The sequence below is a fragment of the Festucalex cinctus genome, chromosome 13 (assembly GCF_051991245.1).
Source record: "Festucalex cinctus isolate MCC-2025b chromosome 13, RoL_Fcin_1.0, whole genome shotgun sequence".
Taxonomy (NCBI): Eukaryota; Metazoa; Chordata; class Actinopteri; order Syngnathiformes; family Syngnathidae; genus Festucalex; species Festucalex cinctus.
In genome coordinates, this window is record NC_135423.1 from 593331 (window position 1) to 618946 (window position 25616).

Genomic DNA, 25616 nt, shown 5'->3' on the forward strand with positions numbered 1-25616 from the left:
CACTTTTGGAGGCCATTAAGGCCGCTCTGGCCGCTTTTCCCATGAGTGTCGCTTGTCATCTCACCGCTGTAAAGAAACGAGCCATTCATCAGACGCTGACACTCCAATGGGTGTCTTGAACAGCAGGCCAGGCGAGACAAAATCCCCTAAAACGCAAACAGAAAGACAAAGATGAGAAACACAACATTTCCACTGAGTCAACACGTGATGCGTGACAGTACACAAATAATGGCCGTTCCCAGCAAAAGCATGTGCGCTAATACAACAGCATATTTTCATTATTATTAAATAATACTTGTCACACGGCACTATGTCAAGTCAAGTCCACTGTATAATATGTGGTTTTCTTAAAATACATATTTATACTGTATGTTAGTTTACATTTTTTTTAAATCGTGTGCAACTGATGTACACGATTGATTTATTCAATTCACCCCCCCCCCCAAATAAATAAATAAATAAATAAATAAATAATAATAATAATAATAATATGATGATGAATAAAATCAAGTGTCAGTTACGTGGTTTGAGGTTTTGAGTGCATGTGTATGTTTTTGTGTGGTTATATGCTGCCCCCTGGTGGAAAGTCAGACAGCAACCTACTGTTTCAATGTACATGTATGAACATTACCACTGCATTTGAATATTTAATATGTATTGTAACATACAAGTTAAATAAAAAAATATTTACCTAAATGCAACTACACAAAACAAACAGTCTGCATGTACTAATAATAAATATAAACGTATTGGAATGAAATGTTAAATACAACTGAACTATATGACATTCGAAACGAACACCAACAATGACCAATATTCCTAAAACGATGTCTTTGAAGCGCGAGTGTAACTGAAGCTGTCTCCATGGTTACCGCGTAAGTAGGTAGCGAATCGTGAATGGCACTTTTACGCAGCTTGGCGCGCTTTCTGCGTTGTTTCTAGGAAGCGGCCCCCAAACGTTCGTCCATTTGTTTCTCACTTTTTGGTGTCTTATGTTGACGGCGACGTGAAAGAGAGAGCAGAGAGAGAGAGCGAGAGCCAGCCGCGCACGGCTCACGTCAGTCCGGGCGGCAGTTTGGAAGAAGTGTCGTTGGGCGCGGAGTCACCACACAGCAGCTAGTTGGTCCATGCAGCGGAAAGGTGAGCGAGTGCGCATTGCAAACGCGTGCGGTCTTCAACTGAATGTTGAACATTTGTTATGGCGTTGTTGTGTCTGTTTGCGCATAATATGCTTGCAAACGTATCATGAAAGTGTGGAATTGTTTTTGTCTGATCCTCTTATTTCCACCGCCAGCTCTTTAAGTTCGCATTATTTTGATACAAATTGGTTCTACCGTGAGCACTTTTGGCCAGTTGAAACCTATGAAAACTTTGTTTTCTCTCTCATTGAATTCACAAATATTTTACACCAAGCACCACCTAAAACAATTTAGTTCTTCAAATGCCACCGTAATAATTCAAATCAATTAAGTAGGCTCAAGTGTTAATCAAAAACATTTTTTTTTAAATAATAATTCTATTGCACATAGAATCTGTTCTAATACCTAATTATTGTTTTTAAACAAACAAAATGCATATGTATTGCTGTTCAAACTTAATAGAACTCAGAGCAAATGTACTGCACTGGATTAAAAAGGTTTAAAAACAGTTGTAATATTTAAAAAAAAAAAAAAAAAAAACTATTAAAAAGGTTTTACAGCCTGTACATTGTGCAAACAAACAATAACTTCTGTTCATGATAAAAAGCGGGTTTGTATTCATACTGCTAAGGATGTTTGATACCACTTTTTTTCAGACCAATAGGCTTACAAGTAGCACAACTTTTGAGACCCATATTTTGAAACACATATTTATCCCAATGTAGCATTGTTTTCCTTAAAATTGCATGACATTAATGGTCATTTCTTCTTCCTGATGGTAAAACAGCCACAAGGTATCGGCTGCCGTCGCGAGTACCAATACTTACTTGCCCATCCTTAGTTATTCCAGACCAATCAATGTCGTACTTTGGTTGTTGACTCCCAGCATTGACATTAATAAATGGCTCCTTGACAGTTATAATTAATTATTTAGTATTTCCTTGTTTTTATTATTATTATAATTATTATTATTTTTAAAGTTACAGTGTGAATGAATTGTTTTTGCGAAGAAACAGACTGGAAGAAGCAGCTTGAAACAAGTGGACGATCGTTGTGGATACAGTATGACTTATTGAAAATGTCATTTTTTTTCTTTTCTTTTTTTTTTTCCAGGTCTTATCCAGTCACTGGCCGATGGAGAAATACGAGAAACTGTCCAAAATTGGCGAAGGTTCTTACGGCGTGGTGTTCAAGTGCAGAAACAGAGACACTGACCAAATCGTCGCCATCAAGAAATTTGTGGAATCGGAAGACGATCCCATGATCAAGAAAATTGCACTGAGAGAAATTCGAATGCTGAAGGTGAGCACATGACGACATGCAACATAACATACTGTAGGTGGCGCTGTTGCTACCACGTAACATACAGTTGTACGCCGAAATGAAACGATGAACGTTTTCCGACTTTTTAGTAGGAGCCGTATTGCAAATTAAGCTCACGTGGTCCACGTTTTCGCACCCTCGGCTTGTCCCCTTGCAGCAGCTGAAACACGTCAATCTGGTCAACCTGCTGGAAGTGTTCCGCAGGAAACGGCGCCTCCATCTGGTCTTCGAGTTCTGCGAGCAGACGGTCCTCAACGAGCTGGAAAAGCACCCTCGAGGGTGAGCGGCGTGCTCCCGCAATCGGGCCTAGTTAACTCATGATTAATTCCAATTTTTATCTGTTGTACAATTTTTTTCCCCCATGTTTTCATACTCTTGTTAACATAAAAGTGGGGGAAAATGTTGAAGTAATAGAACTATGGCTGCATCATTTAGTAATGATACAGTAATTTCATAATAATTCATAAATTGTAGTTAAAATTAAAAAGATGTACTGTACTGTAAAAAACAAGTGTGGTATCGATTTGCTGATTGGTTGTGGCTAGACATGTGGGTAACAGGACTGACATGGAATGATCTGATTGGCTGTTGACCGGGTAAAAGATTCCTGACATCACATAACATCACATAGCCTAAAACCAGTTGAAACGAGATGCTGGTTACATCATCTTTGACCTCACGGTCATGAACCCAACTTAATTAACAGGTCGTCAACTCAAACCGAACCCTGGCGTGACCCCAGACATGACAGTATTACGCATTTCCCGTGGCGAACGACAACGTACTTGTCAACAACCGCATCATTTAGGCAAGATCGCAATTTACTTGTCACTGTGCTCCCATTAATGGTATCAAATGATTAAACGATCAAAAGTAGGGGTGCACCGATCACAATTTTCCAGCCGATCCCCGATGTTTTAAAAAGTTTGACCTGCCGATACCGATTTTTTTTTCATTACAAGTAGCATATACCTTCGGTGTTCCAATCTTCTTTTACTGGAAAACAATGAACAATATCGGTGAAATAATACAAACGGGTTGTTTTAACTGCACATAAAGTAGTTATCTAAAAATAAAAATGAAAATCCTATTCGTCATCTCAGCAGAAGAGGACAGTGGCTGACTTTTTCACACCTCTGAAGAGGGAGATGTGATTGGTGGAAAAGATCGGTTTATTTTTAAGGGGTTGGCCGATCACCGATCTTCTAAAATTAAGGAAATCGGGGCCGATCAATTGGTGCATATATTTGGTTTGAGAATCGATTTTAGTGCAAAAGAGATCTTCTATCGGACCTATTAACTATGGATATTTCACTATCGATGCTGGAGGACGAAGGTTGTTGAAACATTGCCGTTCCCATTCCTTGTGTTGTCCTTCCGCAGCGTTCCAGAGGCTCAACTGAAGAGCATCGTGTGGCAGACGCTCCACGCCGTCAACTTCTGCCACAAGCACAACGTCAGTAGACAACAAGAAAAAAATCGAGCTAATGTCTTGTGCGATGAATTCTTGGACACGCCTCTCCTATCTGATGTCGTTTCATTGCTTATGGATAGAGGTGGGAGGAGTCACATATCGATGTATTCGCAATTGAAGTCAGACTCAAGTCATGTGACTCCAGCGAGCGTCTAAATAGCAGAGCGCGGTGTTGAGTGTCGGCGCTAGCTAACATGAGCCGCGTGTTGTGTTTGTGTCGCAGTGCATCCACCGCGACGTCAAGCCCGAGAACATCCTCCTCACCAAGACCGGCGTCATCAAGTTGTGCGACTTTGGCTTCGCTCGCATTCTCAGTGGGTCCCGTTGTGTGTGCGTGTGGCCTTTAGCTGCGTTTACCGAATCGAATGACTTATTCAGCAGCGCCTCCTCACTTTCAATGCTTCACCTCGAGTCAATTAGTGCGACCCTGCGAGCCGTGCGGACCGCCGACCCCTCCGTATTGGGTCTCCGCGTTGTGTTACCACACGAGCTGTCATGTAGACGCTCCGGAGGCCGTGTAATCCCTCCACAATGTTGTCTTATTTAGTGCTCACGTTGAACGTAAGCCCCTGTCACACTGCCTGTCAAAGCAGGCGTTTTCCTGTAAGGCAAGTTTATTTGTAGAGCACATTTCATACACAAGGCAACTCATTGTGCTTTACACAAGGAAAGACAACACATAAGCGTCAACAAACAGTAGTTAACAACAATAAAACATTTAGCATAAGAAAGTTGAAAATAATAATAAAAATAATAATTAAAAAGGAAACAAAACAAACAAAAAAACTTGATAAAAGCTGTTTAAAGTCCCTAATCAAAGGTATAGGAAAAAATCTTTGCGAGAACGCAGTTTTGTTTTGTTTCCCCCCCCCCGCCTATCATGTCACCTTAAGTGCGCCGTAAACACTTCCGGGTCATTTTCCATGTGAACAAAAGCGACGAGGATGGAACTTTTTTTTTTTCCCCACACTTTCAAATACAAAACAATGAATACAAAGCTCAACAAAACAAACGTTTGTAAACATGAAACAAAGCAGTGGGAAAGTTTTCCCAAAGCGACTAGGATGGAGCATGTATTTTCCCACTGCTTTGTTCACACGTCGCTTTTGGTCATAGGGAAGATGACCCGGAAGTGTTTACGGCGCACCGACGGTGACATGCTAGGTGAAAAAAAAACTTTTAACTTTGCGTTCCCTCGCGAAGCGCAAATTTTTTTTGCGAGGGCACGCAAAGTTGTTTTTTTGTTGTTGTTTTTTTCTACCATGTCACCTTAAGGGGCTCCGTAGCTGTCCAACATGTCCACCTTGTTCACGTATATCATATCCTTTTCATCAAAGTGACCGTCAATGCTCTTGGGCAGAAAGTTGTGTTTTTGTGCGTCTTACGTGTGCTCAGCGGGCCCAGAGGACGACTACACGGACTACGTGGCGACCCGCTGGTACCGGGCTCCCGAGCTGCTGGTCGGGGACACTCAGTACGGCCCCCCCGTGGACGTGTGGGCGCTCGGGTGCGTCTTCGCCGAGCTGCTCAGCGGCAGTCCGCTCTGGCCCGGGAAGTCCGACGTGGACCAGCTCTACCTCATTCGCAAAACTCTCGGTAAGGCCGCTCGACCGCGCCCTTCAAGATTCCGCACGTTGAGGCTGTGGAATCGGTCCGTGACGATTCTTCCGCGTGGTTGCAGGTGACCTCATCCCCCGACACCAGCAGGTGTTCCGCTCCAACGTTTTTTTCAGCGGAGTCAGTATTCCCGAACCTGACACCACGGTGTGATTCACAATCTGCACCTTTTTGTTTCTGCACATTTCAATGAGTGCTGCTGACGTTAAGGCGCTTGTTCTTATGAATAGGAAACTCTGGAAAAGCGATTCTCTGGTGCATCACCCCTTGCGCTTCAAGTCATGAAGGTATGTACACATGGTTTTTTTTTTTGTGTGCAGAAATTAGCATTAGAATATAGATAAGTTTCATCGTTTTTCACGTATCTGTTTAAAACAGTGGGGAAAAGAGCTTTTTTGCAACATGGCCCTGGTGGATCTCTTATACTCTGCTGCCACCTGCTACCCGTTTTTTTTTTTTGTACTACTATTGCTTTAAGCGTCCTCTTCAGGTCAGAGGCTGCATCAAAGCCTTCTGTATGCTATAGCATAAAAAAATAAACATACAAAAACATATTTATACATTTTTGAGAGCAAATGAGTTAAAAATGTGGTGGTGTTTTTGGGGCTGAAATAAATGAATGGCATTTCAATTCATGTCAGTTGCGAGGTATTCACATCTGTGGACAGTTAAAAGTCTTCAGTGAACCAAATGCATCACTAACAATCCAATCTTCCACAACATACACAACTAGTTCAATCAATATTTGTCACTTCAATGTACCAATTAACTGTGCTAAATCTCGTATTTTGTTGCTCTCTTGGAAAATGGACGGATGTTATTTGTGCGCAGTCGTGCGTGGTGATGGATCCCTCGCTCAGGCTGTCGTGCGAGGAGCTGCTGGCGCTACCGTACATCCACGAGGGCGGTGGTGCCAGTTGGACCCGCGATGGGGAACAACGCCCGACGAGACGCCACGACAAAGGCCCTCGTCGCAGACAAACGGGGGTGAGCGGGGGCCAAGCGAGGGTTCGTCAACGTTTTGGGGGCCAGGAAGGAAACCCTGCAGGACCCCATTAACTAATGCTAAATTGAATTCAAATAATTACAACCTGTACCTGTAAATTACAATAGGAATTTGGTATCATAACACTTTTTTTTTTTTTTAAATCAAAATTAAGCAACTTTTGAAAAATATATTTTTTAGAGAAAAAAGGAGTTATGAGATTGATGGCATATTTTTTTTCAGGAAAATGAATCGTAATGCTTACAACAAGAAAGAATACTCAAAATCGTTTAAATTAATACCATAAATAAGCACGTATGTACTTATGTAAAAATAAAAAATAAAAAATAAAAATAAATATATATATATATATACACAAAATAGTATATTGCAAATAATTTTGTATAGGAGAACAACTGAGCTAAAAAGTGTACACGTAGGCCAGGTGGTCCAAACTTTTTCATTTGAGGGCCACATACAGAAAATCTAAAGGACGCGAGTTTCTGAGCTAGCCACATGTGCCCGCTCAAATCTGGTTCGAAAAAAAGCCAAGAAATGACACTTTTTTTTTTTTTACACTGATCCCATTTCTCTTTGCGTGTCTAGGCTCAATACCTGCCACAGTTAACAAACAGCAACATGTCGCCGGCGCCGGACGTCAAGAAGCCGGCCAAGCACAAGTATCACCTGCCCAACATTTAGCCAAGAACCAGCAGCCATCTTCATCCTCTTTGACGTGACAGTGGTACCTTGACTTCAATTTGACATGGCTAGTAAGTTTCGGATAAACTTCCCCTTCAAATTATGTTTTAAAAAACAAAAACAAAAAAAAAACCTTGCCATGATATTTTTTTTGTACAATGAAGTGCTATATTTTTTTATTAACTCATTGACTTCGAGCCATTTTGCACTGAAGCAACCCCCTTCGCTCCTGCTCTCTCTTTAATTGGATTTGGACTGATTTTGCAAGGCCCACAGAATATTGTGTTCTATTGCTATAGAAACATGGAACGTACCAAAAAAACAAAAAAAGGTTAGAGTATATTTCCATCTGTTTCCGTTTTGCAGCAATTAGCATTCGAAGATAGCTAAGTTTAATCATTTTTCACAAATCTTTTTAAAACAGTGGGGAAAAGAGCTTTTTTGCAACATGGCCCTGGTTGATCTCTTATACTCTGCTGCCACCTTTTTTTTTTTTTTTTAACTAACTACCGTTGCTTTAAGCTTCCTCTTCAGGTCAGAGGCTGCATCAAAACCTTCTATAATGCTATAGCATTAAAAAAACAAAACAAAGAAAAACATACAAAAACGTATATATACATTTTTGGGACCATGGCAATATTTAAAATAGAACGTATTTATACATCTTTGGGAGAAAATGAGTTAAAAATGTGGCAGAAAAATGTGGTGGTGTTTTTGGGGCTGAAATAAATGAATTTCAATTCATGTCAGTTGCGACACTTGATTTAATATCAAGTCAAGGTACCACTGTATTTCCTTGTGGTGCGTTCAGGGACTGCACCTGAAACCAGCTGAAGGTACATTCATCATTCACAATCACAATGAACACTCACATGTATATTAAGTCTCCAGATTTGCTCTGTCATATATTTTTACTACAATGAGTTAATCCAATCATTAAGCTAAAAAAAAAAAAAAGTGTATTTTTTTTATGCACTAACTGGATCTTACAATGCTACTAATGTGTCAAGGTTATATAGTTTTAATAAAACCTACCACAATGCGATATAGATGTCTCAACTATTGTCAATAATCATAAAGTAGTCATTCAATAGTCACATATTTAGAAAAAAAAAAAAAAAAAAAAAAGCACAGCTCCCCCAAAAAATTGTCAGAAAAAGTTTTGTTTTTTTTGTTTTGTTTTTTCAAGTGAATGCAACACGCTTCCGTAGAATCCCAACTTTATTTTTTCACATACAGTGTCCAAAAAAAACAAAACAAAAAAAAAACAACTGCCACTTTGATGGGCTAGACCAGATTTACATGCCGTACAAATCTTACCCACAAGGCGTTGCTCATTGCGCAATCAAGAGCGGGGCGTGGCGACGATGTCGTACCTGCGCGGCACGTTAGCAAAACTGCTGTACTCGGGACTCAGGTCCACGCCGTCGGGTCCGCCGGCGTGAGAGAAGACAAAGTTCTGCAGAAGCGACACCACGAAGAGGAAAATCTCCATGCGAGCCAACGACTCCCCCACGCAAGCTCTTTTACCTGATGGAACGAACCACCAAGACAAGCAGGTGAGCTGCCGTTTCATTTTTTTGCATTTGCCTTTCAAAAACAGATGTTTCGTAATCTTACGTTCACGGTCGTGAGTTATGTATTGTGACTTTAAATGTTTGGATTTTAAAAACGTGATATTTAAATAGCGTGTTTCTGTATCGCAGATTTGACTTATTGCGGAGGTGGTCTGGAACGTACCCCCAAGATTTGTTGGAGAACAAATAAATGGTGGGATTCCAGTTGATGAATGTGAACAGCAGTGAACGTGTCAAATCATTTTGTGGTGCACCTGTTTTACCTGCAGAGAACGGAAGAAAGGCCGGATTCTTCTTAAAGTTGCCGTTGTGGTCCAGGAAGTGTTGAGGGTTGAACGTCCACGGTGTGGCCCACTGCTTCTCCTCTTTGAGCACCGAGTGCAACAAGGGGACGATCATTGTGTCCTGCGGACGGCAAACGCAGATGTTCGTCATCGTTGATATCATCTTCATCGTCATCATCATCTTCTTCTTCAGCTCGGAGAATTGAACTGACCTTCGGAATGACGTAGCCCCTGAAGGGAATGTCCCGGAGGGCGTAGCGAGGAACGCCCATGGGCACGAGGTCCATCAAACGTTGGACTTCGTGGAGGACGGCGTCAGTGAAGGGGAGGGACTTCCTGTCCTCCATGGTGGGACTGCGCCGGCCGATCACGCCGTCGACCTCCTGCTGGATGCTCTCTGACAGACGAGGTCAGTTAGTCGACGGGCGGAATGGCAAATTCAACTAATGGTAAAGCTTCAGTATTTGCAGAAAATACATCGCACAGTCAAGCTTTAACGTGATTTTTTTTTGGTCGTTATTACCAAGGTTATCATAATTTAAAAAATTAAGCAAAATACGACTAAAATAACTAAAATAGAAAAACTGAAATAAAATACAAATGCTTTAAAAAAATACTGAAAATATCTCACTTTTTTTAATCATCTCACCTTTTATAAAATTTAATTACAGTACAAATGTCCTTTGTTTATATCAATTAATATCCTACATGAGTGTTCGTGGTTAATTTGATGTATTTTGGTATTACTGTACATCCGGACAGAAGAAGTCATTTGTGAATTGTGATTTGCCTTTATCACACTTTAGTTTGACCTCTTTATTTATTTATTTATTTATTATCATCTTGCACTTGACAAAATTGAAATGAAGCATTTTCCCAAAAAATAAGAAAAATTAACAAACCTGATTGATAAACCTAATTAAAACTAACTAGAAAAAAAAAGTCAAATCAAGATGAAAACTAACATAATGAAAAATCCCCAACTATTGTCATCCAGGTACTCCATCTCAATTTTGTTCTTTGTTTTGGGCTGTAATGCCACCAGGGGCCACCAGGCGGTGACAGTACTGCGTATGACTTTGTAAAAATGAAAGAAGATAAAACGGTTTCAACCCTACCGTGGGTGGTCGTCACCGTATTACTTGCTTTGAAGGCAAAAAAATAAAATAAAAATAAAATACTTACAGTAAAATGAAAATATTTTTGATCTGTTGGAAGTGCGATTGATTTATTTCAACTTTTACATCTGATCGTACTGCTGAAACTTTGAAGCTAAGTTTGCTAACAGTAGCTGCTAGCTTTCTCTCTTGACTTTATGTGTCATGCTTCCTTTTGAATCATAGACTTCGGAAAGATTGACAACTTCGTCATATATCTTGTTGAAATATTGTATAACGATCAAAACGCAAGTAATGTTTATCCACCGTATGTTTGCGGCAGCTTCCTGTGTCTGACCTTGAACTTTGGGATATTTGACGAGCACGCTGAGGGCGAACCGGATGGTGGAACTGGTCGTCTCCGTTCCTGCCAGGTAAAGATTCAGCACAGTGGACACCAAGTTGTCGTAGTGGAACTCTGTGCTGTCTTTCTGTTTCTCCTAAAGACGCAAAGCAAGAAGCTGTGATTAAAAAAAAATAAATAAATAAAAATGAAGTACTTTGGATTCGATTTGCCACCTGACGGAGCCTGATGAGGAAGCTGTCGATGTAATCTCGAGGACAGCCGGTGCTCAGCGTGTTCCGGTGCTCCTCGATCTTCTCCGTGATGAAAGCTCTCAGCTCTTCAATCCAGGCAAACGTTTTGTGGTGCTTACCGGGCAGCCACTCCATCAACCGAGGGAAGACGTTGTACAGCTGCGATGGGAAGGAACGGAAGAGAATGAAAATAAAATAACTTTACAATAACTTAGCTATCGTTTTTAAAGCGCATCCGTAAAAGTGGAGCTCCAATTTTTTGTCCAAATTTCCGTTAGAACTCTTTATTCCTTAGCTTCCATCCAATTAAAATCTGTCACGCGCTCGCACAGGTGTGCACGTTTTAAGGACCCTCCGTTTTGTCTCACCTGCCCCCGGGGGCTGCTGCCGAATCTGATGGTCTCGGAGAGGATCTGCAGAAGGTGCAGGAAGTGTTGGTCGTCATAGGCGAAGCGTTGACCAAACACCAGGCAGCAGATCACGTTGGACACGCTGCAGCTCAGGAAGTAGCTGGGGTCAAAGGGCGTGGCTGAAAAACATAAAGGCTCGTTAAAAAGTGTGTAGAAACGTTTTTGTGTGTAATGTTTGGCATTTCGTTTGGCATTTAGTTTCATTAAGATCCATCAAGTAGTTTCCGAGATGTGGGCGTTTAGAATGAGGTCAACCATTTTGGAACACCCTGTATTAGCCAGGGATTTGGCGCCCCCTCGTGGCATTTTATGACATGACAGTAAAAAAAATAATACAGTACGCAGAATGCAAATAGGCGGTCTTTCACTCGAGTTAAGTGGATAGTTGTCTACTTTGAACCTTTGGTGGTGTTGAAGCGAGCCGCCAGGTGTTTGCTCTCCTCCTGGATCCATTCCTCCATCCCCTTGCGGCCCATCCCGAAGTCCCGGAGGGTCATCAGGGTGAAGCGACGCAGTTGGCGCCAGCGCTCGCCGTTGCTGATCGCCAAACCTTAAACGGCACAAACGTGACGCACAAACGTGCCTCAACGTACAAGTTTTCTATTCATCCATATATCATTCCATGCCATCCATCATGGATTAATGATGGTACGTCACAATTATATCAGGACTCTTAATTGGCCTGTAGCTAAACTTTTTTTTTTTTTTTTTACCCCCAATTTACACCTCCTGGACCCGAGAAGGGTTTGGGGGACCCCAGTTTGCAAACCACTGCTTCAAAGTCAACAAAAACACAGTCTGCAAAAAGGTTACCGTAGCCTTTGGTGGCCCGGAGCAGGAACGGAACCGGTCCTCTTCCGGTGAAGTCATCCGCTTGGTCTACAAGCGCTTCCTTGACAGTGTCGAAACCGACCAGGACAACGGCCCTCTGCCAGCCCAAATGCACCGTCAAGACCGGACCGTAGCGCTTACTCAGCTGCAGGTACAACACGGGATGGATACATTCATCGCTGACTAATATAATATAGTTAACCTGGCAATAGCCACACCTCGCAAACCGGAAGCGGAAACAAAGCTGATGTGTGTAAAGCCGGAACCCGGAAGTTCCTCCGCCTCCGTGGCATGTCATGAAACCCATCAGTGATGTTTACAAATGGAAAGGTTAGGAAAAATGTCTCCGGATCCAAAAAGTATGAGAAGCCCTACTATATAGAGGGAATAAAAGTAAACTTCGCAAGAAATAGAGACGCATTCTATTCCAATTGTTTTTGGTGGCGGTGCTCACCTCGACGAAGGTTTTAAAAGGCGCTTTCTTGTCCAGCTGGTGCAGGTTTCCAACGAGAGGAAGGCGAGGAGGTCCCGGAGGGAGTAAAAGCGCTGTGAAGTTGCTCCTGCGATACTTCTTCAGCAAGCACAGACACAGCAAAAGCACAATTCCGCCCAAAAGCAACACAAGATCCATGCTTGCTGCTCTCTCGTCGTCCTGCGGCAAATCTCAGGTCAGCAGATAACCCGAAAGCACCTTTATCCCACATTCGTGCTGCAAGCTACGTAAGAGTGTTAAAAAAAATACATATCAGCAGCAAAGTTATCTTGTGTGTCAACGCCCACTTTCGGAGTTTGTTTTGTTTTGTTTTTTTGCTCCAAACGTTCACTAATATAATGGACTACACATTAATGGCGTCACAATGTTTATTGCTAGACGAATGTGTTTGAATAACATTTGAACACACTTGAAATGAGTGGTTACGTGACTACAGAGTGAGGAAGTGAAGTGATAAGAGATAAGAGACACAGTAGGGCGGGTTGGAGGATTTGGCGGCAATATCGCAAATGGCCAACAGGGGGCGTGCGAGACACTTAGCTGACACTTGATTAGGTCCACGCGGACATTCCGATAAATCGATCATGATGAATGTATACTACAGTATGTATTTTGCCGTGTATGACTTGTATTTACATTTTTCGAAAGCATATTCCCTTTTCATGTTTTGTAATACTTCCAGCAATTTAAATGAATCATTTTGATTAAACAGAAGAAAAATAAGGTATTGTTATCGTTATAAAATGGCGTAACAAATTCTGTGTCCAAGTCAATTCATTTTTACATCCCATTTCCAAGTAACATTAACATCAGTACCATTAAAAACAATGTTCACTTGTATAATTGCATACAATATTGCATACAATATTCCCTGTTTTCGATCACAAATGACTTGTTTTGACTTATTATCATAATATTATGACTTTATGTTGGAGAATTATGACTTCATTCTCGTTAGATTGCAGCTTGTTTTCTTAAACAAAAAAAATATTTGTTGTTGTGAAAGTATAAGTGTACATATGTTATATATAAGGCATAAGCTTTATTCCTATGGCATTTGAACACATATGCCAGGTTTAACTGAATAATGAATTCTCTGATTGGCTGGTTGGGAAGCGGTCGGTGTCAGCGGGGCGTGGCTATGAGCTGGTGCCGTCGCGGCGTGTTGGCGAAGCTGCTGTACTCCGGGGTCAGGTCAACGCTGTCCGGACCTCCCGGGCAGGAGAAGCTGAAATGTTGCAGCAGCGTCACCAGGAAGATGAACAATTCCATGCGAGCCAGAGACTCGCCGACGCAAGCTCGTTTTCCTGGCAGGACACACAAGATGGCAACAAATGACATCCTCTATGTATGTCTTGTTTGGTTGGATCTGATTGCGGCGTTCCACACGGTGGACTACAGACAGTATTCTAATTGGCTCTTTTAGCAGCACCAAGTGGGCATTAGTGGTAGTGCTTCTGGAGTGGTTTAGATCCTATTTGGCTGACAGAAGTTTCCGTGTTAGCCTTGGGTGCACCACTGGTGTTCCACAGGGGTCTATTTTAGGGCCCCTTCCGTTTTGAACTTGGCATTCCAGTCAACCATGACAATGTTGATTTCATTCGATCTGCAGCTAGAGTAGACCGCTTCCAAACTTCTGTAGAAGCTTTGGATCGTCTGATCACATTCCACCGCTGTGGGAGCATAAATAACGAATGAATGGTTTAGCTTGGAGCGCAACTATCATCACCCATTCTGATTTTGGACAGAATGAGGATGGAGTTCCTCAAGATAGCCTTGATAGAGTCAAGATACCACGTGTCGGATGCAGAAAAGCAGCCACAGACCACCACCAAGACTCCTCCATATTTCAGTATTTCTGAAACAAGGTCTGATCCAGAATTTCACGATAGTCTTGCGATTTCATCGTTAACCTGCTCAGAGCGAAGACACCCGTCGCCAGTGGCACGTACCCGCTGCGAAAGGCAAGAACGCCGGGTTCTTCTTAAAGTTGCCCTTGTGGTCCAGGAAGTGTTGCGGGTTGAAGGACTGAGGCTCGGCCCATTCCGTCTCGTCTTTCAGCACCGAGTGCAAGAGGGGCACGATGATGGTGTTCTGTTGAAGACCGACATTCAGACAACGAGAACCCAACCGGGACGTGAGGACTGCACGCTGAGGACTACCTTGGGAATGGTGTAACCCCGGAAGGAGATGTCACGGAGCGCGTAATGCGGCAAGCTGAAGGGGACGATATCCAGGAAGCGCTGCACCTCGTGGATGACGGCGTCCGTGAAGGGCAGGGACTTCCTGTCGTCCATGTTGACGCAGCGCTCTCGTCCAATTACCGCGTCGATCTCCTGCTGCATTTTTTCTGCGCAAAACAACCCCCAATCTAAGAGACTTTGAGTGTTTTTAGACGTCAGACCGGCAAGCTGTGACAGCTCAGACCAGGGTTCCCCAGTTCCGGTCCTCAAGGTCCGGAGTCCTGCGGGTTTTAGAGGTTTCCGCCCACTAGCACACCCGATTCATATAATCAGGTCATCAGCATGCCTGATAACGATCCTGATCTTTAGTATCGGGTGTGTTGGTAGGCGCAAACCTCTAAAACCTGCAGGACTCCGGACCTCGAGGACGGGAATTGGGGAACCCCTGGTCTGAGCTGTTACAGTTTGCCGATCTGACGTCTAAAAACACTCAAAGTCTCTTAGATTGAAATGCCAAAACTAAAACCAAGAAATAGTCCAGTCGCCGCCGTTGGACTTTCTACAGATCACATTTTTAGCTCTTCGGTGTGTCTTTATCCTTTCGGGAGCTTCAACCTTGCACTCCGGGATGTTTGATGAGCACGCTGAGGGCGTATCGGATGGTGGAGCTGGTGGTTTCGGTTCCCGCCAAGAAGAGATTCATGACTGTGGCCACCAGGTTCTCGTAGAAGAACTCGGTGGACTCGTTGTGCTTCTCCTGAGGGAACAAATGTGGGAAGAACTGGTCTCGCTGATCCACTGCATCCGTAACAATCAACAGTGAACATTCCAGTTCTTTCCGACCTGTTGGATGCGGTTGAGGAAGCAGTCGATGTAGTCTCGGGGCGCGCTGGGCTCGAGGGAGTCTTGGTGCTGCTGGATCTTCTCCTCGATGAAAGATCTCACAACCTCCATGTGGCCAAAGACCTTCTGATGCCAACCGGGAAGGCGCTCGGTCAGCCACGGAAAAATGTTGTACATCTGTGGAAGAATCCAGTCGTTGATATACTTGTGTAAAGTACTCACCAACAATTTGATATTGGATTTTTGGGTGAAATTTTAGGATAACCTGGCAATAGCCAGATGCATGTTCCAGTTCCACAGTAATTTGGTCGGGAAAAGGCGGGACATTCTGTACAATAATTCCAGCTGATTGGACAATGCGACATTGTACACGTTTGTTTTAATGGGTGAAAATGTCATGTTTGTTCTTGTCAAAGGGGGGAAAAAGCACGAACATCTTAGCAGCTAGAAATGCACGAAGCGCCTCTCGCTCTTCAGCATTCAACAAGGAAACGCTGAGTCATTCTGCGAGAACACAACTGCAGTGTCCATTCGTCCACGTTAAGTTAGTTTGTTAGCTCTGGTGTCGGTGCTAGCTTCCTGGTTACGTCACAAGTTGTGTATCCCGCCCCCAAACACAATGTCGCGCTGTGATTGGTCCAAAGCACCAGCAGTTCGGCAATGGCAGTTATCAGCGTGAGCGGTGCAAGATGGATTCTCTGGAGTTTGTGAATTCATCTTGCCAGAGCAAGGTTAAAAATACTTGGAGTGCCACTCACCTGCCCAAGTGGGCTGGCCACAAACCGTATCATTTCTGAAATAATGCCGAGCAGCCGCAGGAAGTCGGCGTCCTCGGAGTCAAAGCGTTGGCCAAACACCAGGCAGCAAATCACGTTGGACACAGTGCAGCTCAGCAGGAACGAGGGGTCGAAGGGGGCGGCTGGAAAAACACAAAACAAGGGCATTGACATGGATTTCATACACTGATGACATCATCAGAAGCAGCCAAGGGCTTTGTAGTATTGTTTTCAATAATACAGTAACATAATTCATTGCAAATTTATTTGAAGCTCTGCAAACTATGGCTTGTGGACCCCGTGGTTAGGGGTCACTTAATTGTACAGAGATTTCCCAAAAGCACCTTTGTAAGTGTCAATGCGGGCCCTCAAGTGTTGGCTCTCCTCCTGGATCCACTGCTCCATCCCTTTGCGGCCCATCCCGAAATCTCGGAGCGTGCTCAGGGTGAAACGTCGCAGCTGACGCCAGCGCTCGCCATTTGCGATGCCCAAACCTGACCGAAAAACCCCCCCAAAAAAAACATTTTCGCAGCGCATGTAGAAGTCAATTTGTCGGGCTGGACTCACCGTAGCCCCTGGTGGCTTTGTGGAGGAAGGGCAGCTGCATCCTGCCGGTGAAGTCGTCGGCCTGGTCCACCAGAGCCTCTTTGACCGTCTTGTAACCCACCAGGACCACCGTACGCTGCCAGCCCAGATGCAACGTCATCACCGGGCCGTACCTTTCACTCAGCTACATCGGAAAAAAAAAGTTTCAAGAAACCGTGTCATCGTCATTCAAAAGTTCAATTGTACCAGCTGTTTATAAAGACAAAAAAAATATATATTTTTTTTTCAATGGCATTAAGTCTGATAATCATCTCACCTTAAGGAGGCTTTTAAAAGGAAGGTGTTTGTCAATTTGTGGCAGGTTTCCGACGAGGGGCAACGCGAGCGGGCCCGGAGGGAGCCCCCCCTTCCCGCCGCGCTTCTTTTTGTCGTGAAGTAACCAGAAGAGAGCCAGCAGGACCCCCAGCAGCAAGACGGCCACGGAAACATCCATGGCGGACGGACGGACGCTCACACGGACGGCGGAGAAAAAAAAAAAAAAGAAAAGACTCTTCTCATTCCCGGGATGACCTTCGCCCCCGCTTTGTATCGGCCAGAACAAACAAGTCGGAACAAGTGTGACCTCAATCAACGTGGGCCAAAACACGCCTTTCGCTTACAGGTCAAGTGAACGCAGGTCAGGAAGATTCAAGTTATTATTATTTTTATATAATGTTGCATTTATATACATATTTTTTCAGTGCTGGGGTGGGGTTAAGGTGGGTGGGAGGTTGAAGAGCATGATATTTATTTATTTATTCATTCATTCATTCATTTTTAGAGGGTTTTTTTTGTTTTGTTTTTGTTTTTTGTTTTTTATTTACAAAAAATTGTGCACTCTAAAAACAATTGGGTCAAAAATAACGCAAATTGGGTCAAAAAGGGACCGACCCAAATGCTTCATTTAAACCAAAAATTTGGGTCAAATGAATAACACACAAAACAACCCAAGAAGTTGGATTTTGGGTTATTCTTTTGACCCAACTTTTTGCTTTACATGCATAACCAAAAACTAGGGTCGGACTTAAAAAAAATAAAAAAATAAAAAAGGTTGTTTAGTGGGTTACTCATTTGACCAACAAAATAAATAAATAATCCAAAACATAATAAAATGGCTTTGTTTGATGGGTTATTCATTTGAACCAACTTTAAGGTTTCAATAAACAAAGCAGAGGGTCGGTCCTTTTTTGACCCAATTAGTTATTTTTTCCCCAAATGTTTTTGGAGTGTGATTGTGATCAGTGCGCCTCAATTTTTTTTATTTTTTTTTATTTTTGTTAAGCCCCCTCCCCAGGAGGAAGAACATATCCGCCCCCAACTCGCTGCTGTGAATATAAATGGTATCATTAGTCTATAAATTATGCCTCTGCAGAGTCTTGCACACTCTCAGACAATGCCACCTATTGTAGTGGATGTGCAATTACATTTCATTTTATTTATTTATTTTTGTTTTTTAGGTACACCAAAGTCTTATTTATCCAGGGTTAAAAGTCTTAGTTTTGGAGAAGCCAGCATTTTTTTAAAGAAAATTATTATTATTATTATTATTATTATTATTATTTATTTATTTTTTATTTATAAGATGGAATTCATTAAATTGCTTCTATTATTAAAAATATATATATATATATCATGCTATTCGACTGGTCTCAGAGGTAAAAACGCTTGATGGGTTTAAACATGGAATTTACTTGAGGAAAATAATTTGTCTGTGTGTGAAATAACAAAGAGGCTTAACGTGCCTTTTGCATCCAACGAGGGCTTGACCTTATTTCCGTCGTCATCGTCTCGCTCAATCAAATCGGAACTGTGAGATCCGACGCGTGAGTCACTTACGTAATGCATCAAAATATAGAATACATAAATAAAAAAATAATAGAGATTAAAGCAACAGTACTATTGCACAGCTTTTACTATAAAATGGAGGGAAGGTCTGATGGCTAACGAACACCAAAGGGGATTGTTACAGTCAGTGGAGACACGAATGACAATAACAAATATCATGAATGATGCAGCGCAAATAAATAGCCTCGAGGTTAGCACGTCACTTTGAAGACTGTAAACTGTCCGTCGGTGTGAAAGTGAGTCGGAATGGTTGCTTGTCTTGTCCCGTCTGACCTGGGAGAGGCTCCAGCACAACAAACAGAATGGAAAATATTTGGATCATGAATGATTTACCTGAGGTGCGTCGGCACGCAAAGCCGGGAAGGACGCCGGCGTTCGTTTAAGTATTCAAGGGGAACCAAACCCAAGACGACAAATTCAAATGTGTGAATCTTCTCTTCTTCTTTTTAAATCGAACCTGATGCATTATTATTATTATTATTATGATCATTATTAAGCATTTAGTCTAAAAATTACATTTACAACATGACATCTACTCGCATACACGGGCCGTCATTTTGTTTTTTTTCAGTCTTGCGAGTGTGCGTATTAGCAAATTATTTTGCTGCCCTTGTGATGATGAATTATTCAGTTTTAATTCTTATTCCACAAACTCAATATTAATGCGAATCCAGTCGTGTATTTTGGCTTAATGCTGGCACACGCAATTGCTTTCAAAACTTTTGGGTTTCGTTCCCCTTTAAGAAGACATTTTAAAGCAGTGGTTCTCAAGCTAGGGTCCCCGGACCCTCGGGAGTTCCTAAATTGTAGTTTAGGGGTCTTCAATATAATTCAACAAATTATGTCTTGTCATTTCACTCTTTCACTCGCCGCCATTTTGACTGAAGCAACCCGTTCACTGTTTGACTGGATTTGGACTGATTTTGCAAGGTCCACAGAATATTGTGTTCTAATGCTATCAAAACATGGAACATACCAAAAGAAAGATTAGAGTCTCTTCTTTCATCAGGAAAAAAAATAACATTTTTCTATCTTAGCATTAGAATATTAAGTAAGTTTCATCATTATTCTCAACCCTGGGGAAATGACCTTGTTGCAACATCGCCCTGGCTTGTCACTTATACTCTGCTGCCACCTGCTGGCCGTTTTTTGTTTTTGTTTTTGTAATAACTACCATTGCTTTAAGCGACCTCTTCATGTTAGAACCTGTATCAAAGCCTTTTGTATGCGCTAGCATGAAAAAAAAAGTATATATATGTTTTTGGGAGTGCAGGACAAACTATTAAAATATGTATTTATACATTTAAAAATAGCACATACCTTAGTGCACCAGACTAAGGGCGTGGATCTGGCAGGGAAATGGGAGGACTTTCAGGTGCCTGTATGAAGCCCCGCCCACTCCCTACAATTGGTAAAATATTGATTATGTGGGTGTCTTGTTGGCAACATTGTCTCATCATTGTGTTGGCTCCATTGAAATCCAGTCAGCTGTCAGCAGAAATGTGGTCGTATTTAAAAAAAAAACAAAAAAACAAATAACAATTTCACCTTGACGTTGCAGAACCAGTTGTGAATATCACTTTTTTTTCCCCCCCTGTAAGTAGGCAACTCGTTTAGGGCTACACATGCTAATTACAGTTAATATTACGAGTTGATCTTTGATAGAATTCCTCAACCTGGACCCAAAAAGTTTGAGAAGCCCTGCGTTAATAATCTCCTGCCAACACTTTGCGTCACCTAAAAGGCAAACCCCCCGCAGTCAAAGGCGTCAAAGTCGGAGTCGCCCTCAAAGTCGAAGCTGTTGAAGTGCGCGTCGGAGTCGGCGTCCTGGCCGCAGGCGTGAAAGGAGCCGCCGGCCGGCAGCTCCGAGAAGCCCCCCGAGCCGGCGTGGACCATCTCGGCCGCTCTGCCCGCCAGCAGCGGCGAGGACGGCGAGCAGGAGTTGAGGTAGCCCAGGGCGGAGGAGGCGGCCGCCCCGCCCATCAGCAGGCACACCGCCCGCACCGCCCGGGCGTCGCTGCTGTTGCCGTGGCGAAGGCAATCCGACACCCGGTGAGGGGGCGCCACCGAGACGCTGCGTCGGGGTCGCCGGGGGCCGCCGACTGATGGAAAAGTCACAAGAGTCGTGTTTGTGCTCAGGTGTGAGCAAGAGCCATTGTGTGTTTAAAAAAAAAAAAAAATGGCAATATAACGTTGCTCATCTTTCTATTGTACCAATTCAATTGTCTTGGCTAATTTTGTTCAAGTACAAAGCTTGCGAATGCCCAAAATGGACGACTTTCTATTTTCGCGTTATAGGTATAAGTTATGAATTTTATTTGTAAGCTAATTTGCTAGTAAACTGTTATATGAAGCTAGCAAAAGTCGCCATAAAATAGCCACTTAGCATAGCCACTTTTAGCAGCAAAATGGCCGCCTTCCCTGTACATTTGCCCGCATGGGTTTCTGAGACTTTATTTGTGCGTCTCAATGTGATAGACGCGCGTTTCCAATTTCTGTTTTGATTGCTAATACCATTTTTGTTAGCTAACTGAACTCTCTAGAAAAACAAATGTCCAAAAATTAAGCAGCAAAAATGTCTACTTCCTGTTTATTTTAGGGTTTGGATTCTTGACACTTTTTTTTGTGCATCTAATTATAAAAATCATACCTTGCAAACACAAATCTTTTTGTAAGCTAATTTGCTAGTAAACTGTTATATGAAGCTAGCAAGCAAAAGTTGCCATAAAAATAGCCACTTAGCATAGCCACTTAGCAGCAAAATGGCCGCCGTCCCTGTACATTTGCCCGCATGGGTTTCTGAGACTTTATTTGTGCGTCTCAATGTGATAGACGCGCGTTTCCAATTTCTGTTTTGATTGCTAATACCATTTTTGTTAGCTAACTGAACTCTCTAGAAAAACAAATGTCCAAAAATTAAGCAGCAAAAATGTCCACTTCCTGTTTGTTTTAGGGCCTGGGGGTCGTGACACTTTTTTCTGTGTCTAGTTATAAAAATCATAGCTTGCGAATACATTTTATTTTTATTTTTGGTAAGCTAATTCTCATGAAAGTCCGACACCGATATGCTAGCTGTCGAAAAACTGACCTTGACTCTGCCTTCTCTCTCTCAGTGAGCCTCCCCTCTCCGTGACGTGTGGCGACGGCGGCGGCGGCGTCCCCTCGCTCGGCCGGGGCGAGCCGGGGTCCTTGTCGCTGGCGGAGTCGGGCAGCGGGTCCCTGTCGGTGATGCAGCGTGTGACGCTGCGCTGCCTCTGCAGGCTGGCGGGTGACATGACATCCTGGAAACCCAAGCAGGATCGTCACGGTTAGTAAAAGGGTGCAACGTGGAAAAAACAGAACCAAACCAAACAAAAAAACCACTCACCTCTCTCACTTTCCTGATCAGCTTCAGCCACAGACTGCGAAAGGGAAAAGTGATTCTATTTGAATAACGTCTACGTTTGGATGCATTCCTGTGTAGATGGCGCTGTTTTTCATTTGTTATTTATTCGCGGAGTGGGTGTGGCTAACTTATGTTGTTTTGTTAAGTTTCGTTTTGCCAATCATGACGGTGCTCGGGGAAGTCTGCCTCGCAACGCGTTGTGAGTTTCTGAGTAAGCAAACGGGCGAAAGGATGTGGCGGCCGGCGAGACCCACGCGCAGTCGTCCGGGTTGTCGGCGAGCATCAGCAGGAATTTGCTCTGCTGCAGGATGAGGGCGAAGCAGCAGTCCCGGCGGCCCCCCGCCGGCAGCCGGGGCAGGTCCAGGATCTCGCGGCCTTCCACGATCATCTCGCAGTGGCTCTGCAGCTCCACCACCTGGTCGGGCGGCGACTCGCCGTCCCGGCACACCAGCAGGCTGCCCTCCACGCTGAGAACAACGTACTTGTCCTTCCACTGCTTGAACATGAAGCCGCCTGCCGGAGGAGGAGCGACAACGGGGACTGTGAGTGCCTTCGTTTTCGTCTTTTCACAACAGAAATGTCAGCAGTTTGTGTTTTTAAGAAGAGAAAATGATCTTCATGACAACTCAACAATATTACCATAAGTACTCCTGACTTCCTATCAAAAAAAAAAGAAGACTATTTCCAATGGCAAAAAAGTCATGTAAACCAGAATGGCAAATGACAGCCCATGCCCACCTGGGTCCCGCTACACCAGTTTGACCACCGTCCTTTGCCGTATTGTCTAAATGTCTCCATTCCTTAACGAATAATCTCTCATGCCAAACACAACGCTGTCCATTTCCAGGACAGGGCAGCAACACGTGACAGCGTTCCAGACAGCCCTTCATCCTGTAATAGCCATGATGATGAAGATCTGCTCTACTTCTCCACATGGAGGATTAAACGTGAACGGGATTTGGCAAAAAAAACAAAAGCGAGAGAGACAGAAAGGTTTGACTTAAAAGCATGTTGACAAAAAAGTATTAGGATTCACTTCGTTCAGTGCTTGCAATTTGATCAACTATGTAACACTTTTGGCCATATAGTGTTGTGGTGTCCTTATATGGGGTGTCCAAAAAGTCAGTTTCAAATTTCAAGAAATGTTTTACGAAAGCATGTAATGAGTGACACTCATGTCTCGGATAGACGTCTTTATTTTCCAGATAAAACACGTGTTTTTGGTCTTTTGGAGGAGTTGTTGGGGGCGATTGGCCCAGGGCATAAACGCCATCATATAGCGACTAGAAAAATCTTCCTTTTTTAAAAAATATTTGTAAAACTTCTGTTAAAAAATAATATAATAATAATAATTAATAATAATAATTTGTACAGACATGTTTATTCTTTTTTTCTGAATAAATGTAAAAAAAATTAAAAACATAAATAAAAAAACACTCTAGATACCCTGTATGGCTTTTCAAAATGGAGTTAGAGTGTTGCAATGTTCTCATCCTGACAGAATGATGAGATTGTGGGCGGGACAAAAAGTGTCCCAAGTCCGAATCACGTCATCATTCCATTAAAAACAAAAACAAGGGCGTGACCACACTCAGATATATATTGTCCCTCCGTTTATTGCCACTCCAAGTTTTCTGTCAAACTAAAAGATAGAACAAAGAGAAACAGACTTTGTGTATCTAAAAGTAAAACCACAAAGCTTAACCTTTCAGTCCGCGAGCTAATGCTAATGATTAATTTACCTGTTCACTAGCAGACTGAACCCAAATAATACATGACACATGTAACAGTAGCCAGTCATATATTCTTTATCCTCTGCAAAGAATGACTTATATGAGAAGAGTTGAGATGTCAGAATGGACAGTTAAATCGCTGTCTGTCTGTCTGTCTTTCTTGTACTGCCTCCAGGTGGCCAGAAAGAGCAACACAGTGACCTTTCAGTTGTGTATAATATTATGGAGTATTACAATATTTTTTTTTTTTTTTTTTTTTCTGAGGGTGGCTCGAACAGATGAATGTCATTTGCATTCATTTCATTGTAAAAAGATATGAGATATATTTTGTAAGTGATGCGCATATTCACAACTGTAAGTAAAACATCTTATATATTTACAATCAATGTGTGAGATGCCAAAAATCCAACAAAGAAAAAAAAATAGTTGAAACTAAACAGGAATGAATTTCAAGACTTCTCGTTTTGTTGTGTTATGTATGTAAATGTTTGACCATAATAAGACACTGAGCTGCTTCATTTTTCTGATTATGAGTGATTCTATCGCCAAAACTCACATGATCACAATATTGACCTTTAGCTATTTCAAATGTCAGCCAAGAATTCTTACATTCGCACGGCGCAACCTTGCACAACACTTTTTTTTTTTTTTGGACAGAAACAAACGAAAATACAGTTTGTATGCAATCGGATGCAGAAATGAACGTACTCGTTTATGACTTTACGATATTGAATTATGGCCTCCGAGAGACTCGGCAGGATTGTGGGGTGAACGTTGGCCTACCGTATTTCCTGAGGTAGCCTCGGTGAACGCCGCCAGCTGTATTCATGCTCGCTCCAAAGTATACAAATGAAGCCCAGAAACACGAGACGCTGGAAAATCGGATGAAAGCGAGCGAGCGAGCGAGCGAGAGGGAATAATCCCCACGATTTAGGTCCTTCCTTTTTTTTTAGTGCTGATGCTCGGAGCGGGACGATATCCACAATCATCCTGTCACCCCGGCAGATTAAAACAGGGATTATCAAGCGGGCCACAGCTGGAGGCCAGTCGCCGTCAAAATGTATACGTCGATACGTCGGTTGACCCCATCGCTACTGGAACCATGTTGGCACTTCCTCTGTGGTGTTCGTTCACCACCGATATGATTGTCAGGCTGGATCCGGAAGTCCACAGAATCGGCCATCTTGATTCTGGGACCTCGAGTCAATATTTGATACAGATGTGCTGTGATATGCTGCACCGTCCGTCTCGGAGACTTCTTTGCACTGTCCTGCACCTTGTCGGATGATGCAAACGAATCCGGCCTCCGTAGATCTTCGCCTCTTTCCAGAATTTGGTTGTCTTTTCTGGATGTCAACCACTTCTTCGATTTGTTGGCGGTAGAGGCTTGTCTTCTTTTGACAGCCCATCTGGCTCCTTCTCCTTATTGGGCTTCTGTTGCCTGAGGCATTTATGAAGCAATGACATCATCTTGTTCTATTTTTGGAGGCCTGTTGTTTCCTCCCAAGATAGTAAAACACATCTGGAGTGATCTGCACACATTTAGGGTTAGTGTATGACGCATTTAATATGAATTTTGTTGCTGTTTTTGGTTACATAATTAGATTAGTATTGATTTGGAACTGCTGGAAAAATCATTCTAAAAAAAATAAAATAACTGACAGGATTGTGGTGGTATTAAAATGGATTGTTTCAATATTGTAGTATTTTCATTGTGTCAAAATCCAGAAAATCTCG

At 42.8% G+C, this 25616-nt stretch overlaps 5 protein-coding genes and 1 long non-coding RNA gene across 8 annotated transcripts in view; 2 read left to right on the forward strand and 4 right to left on the reverse strand.

Moving 5' to 3' along the window:
* The window catches only part of LOC144032798 (cyclin-dependent kinase-like 1), a 39286-nt gene extending 31001 nt beyond the window's left edge, over positions 1-8285 (forward strand). Inside the window, exons 1-10 of one of the 3 annotated variants that reach the window (XM_077540230.1) lie at positions 927-1140; positions 2253-2441; positions 2620-2741; positions 3846-3918; positions 4160-4250; positions 5332-5532; positions 5618-5700; positions 5784-5840; positions 6385-6540; positions 7145-8285. In XM_077540230.1, the coding sequence (XP_077396356.1) occupies positions 2274-2441; positions 2620-2741; positions 3846-3918; positions 4160-4250; positions 5332-5532; positions 5618-5700; positions 5784-5840; positions 6385-6540; positions 7145-7240 (1047 nt within the window). In that variant the 5' untranslated portion in view covers positions 927-1140; positions 2253-2273 and the 3' untranslated portion in view covers positions 7241-8285. Of the gene's footprint in view, positions 1-926; positions 1141-2252; positions 2442-2619; positions 2742-3845; positions 3919-4159; positions 4251-5331; positions 5533-5617; positions 5701-5783; positions 5841-6384; positions 6541-7144 lie in introns of those variants that run through there. The other 2 variants (XM_077540229.1, XM_077540228.1) reach the window with 2 other exon arrangements.
* Positions 64-760, reverse strand: LOC144032804 (uncharacterized). Its single transcript, XR_013287799.1, has 2 exons — positions 692-760; positions 64-146 (listed from the first exon to the last, which is right to left on the reverse strand). It is a non-coding gene; the product is annotated as an uncharacterized LOC144032804 (long non-coding RNA).
* Positions 8286-8428: 143 nt separating the features above from the next.
* Positions 8429-12797, reverse strand: LOC144032795 (cytochrome P450 2H2-like). The gene is made up of 9 exons (XM_077540224.1): positions 12491-12797; positions 12019-12181; positions 11606-11755; positions 11164-11324; positions 10778-10954; positions 10557-10698; positions 9314-9498; positions 9081-9222; positions 8429-8770 (listed from the first exon to the last, which is right to left on the reverse strand). Exons 1-9 carry the CDS (start codon positions 12665-12667, stop codon positions 8586-8588), a joined length of 1482 nt encoding a protein of 493 aa, XP_077396350.1. The 5' UTR covers positions 12668-12797; the 3' UTR covers positions 8429-8585.
* Positions 12798-12883: 86 nt separating this feature from the next.
* LOC144032793 (cytochrome P450 2F3-like) lies at positions 12884-17628 on the reverse strand. The gene is made up of 9 exons (XM_077540223.1): positions 17194-17628; positions 16899-17061; positions 16676-16825; positions 16314-16474; positions 15556-15732; positions 15328-15469; positions 14692-14879; positions 14482-14623; positions 12884-13836 (listed from the first exon to the last, which is right to left on the reverse strand). Exons 1-9 carry the CDS (start codon positions 17368-17370, stop codon positions 13655-13657), a joined length of 1482 nt encoding a protein of 493 aa, XP_077396349.1. The 5' UTR covers positions 17371-17628; the 3' UTR covers positions 12884-13654.
* An 871-nt stretch (positions 17629-18499) lies between these two features.
* On the reverse strand, positions 18500-24870 carry LOC144032800 (uncharacterized). The gene is made up of 5 exons (XM_077540233.1): positions 24663-24870; positions 22401-22659; positions 22129-22162; positions 21850-22042; positions 18500-20863 (listed from the first exon to the last, which is right to left on the reverse strand). Exons 1-5 carry the CDS (start codon positions 24706-24708, stop codon positions 20499-20501), a joined length of 897 nt encoding a protein of 298 aa, XP_077396359.1. The 5' UTR covers positions 24709-24870; the 3' UTR covers positions 18500-20498.
* The window catches only part of axl (AXL receptor tyrosine kinase), a 33722-nt gene continuing 30951 nt past the window's right edge, over positions 22846-25616 (forward strand). Inside the window, exon 1 of the mRNA XM_077540234.1 lies at positions 22846-23139. Coding sequence (XP_077396360.1) covers positions 22965-23139 — 175 coding nt within the window. The 5' untranslated portion in view covers positions 22846-22964. The remainder of the gene's footprint in view (positions 23140-25616) is intronic.

What these genes read in the sequence shown, in the direction of transcription:
- LOC144032793 (XM_077540223.1), bottom strand. Translation starts at nt 17,370, where the DNA reads ATGGATGTTTCCGTGGCCGTCTTGCTGCTGGGGGTCCTGCTGGCTCTC. An exon ending in CAAAGCCACCAGGGGCTACG is followed by an intron (nt 16,826 to 16,898) that starts GTGAGTCCAGCC and finishes TTTTTCGGTCAG; the next exon opens with GTTTGGGCATCGCAAATGGC. An exon ending in GTTCTTGCCTTTCGCAGCGG is followed by an intron (nt 13,837 to 14,481) that starts GTACGTGCCACT and finishes GTGTCCTGCCAG; the next exon opens with GAAAACGAGCTTGCGTCGGC.
- LOC144032800 (XM_077540233.1), bottom strand. Translation starts at nt 24,708, where the DNA reads ATGAATACAGCTGGCGGCGTTCACCGAGGCTACCTCAGGAAATACG. An exon ending in GACAACCCGGACGACTGCGC is followed by an intron (nt 22,163 to 22,400) that starts GTGGGTCTCGCC and finishes TCCCTTTCGCAG; the next exon opens with TCTGTGGCTGAAGCTGATCA. An exon ending in TGATCAGGAAAGTGAGAGAG is followed by an intron (nt 22,043 to 22,128) that starts GTGAGTGGTTTT and finishes TTGGGTTTCCAG; the next exon opens with GATGTCATGTCACCCGCCAG.
- LOC144032795 (XM_077540224.1), bottom strand. Translation starts at nt 12,667, where the DNA reads ATGGATCTTGTGTTGCTTTTGGGCGGAATTGTGCTTTTGCTGTGTCTG. An exon ending in GCAGCAGCCCCCGGGGGCAG is followed by an intron (nt 10,955 to 11,163) that starts GTGAGACAAAAC and finishes TTCCCATCGCAG; the next exon opens with CTGTACAACGTCTTCCCTCG. An exon ending in TCCTCATCAGGCTCCGTCAG is followed by an intron (nt 10,699 to 10,777) that starts GTGGCAAATCGA and finishes TTGCGTCTTTAG; the next exon opens with GAGAAACAGAAAGACAGCAC.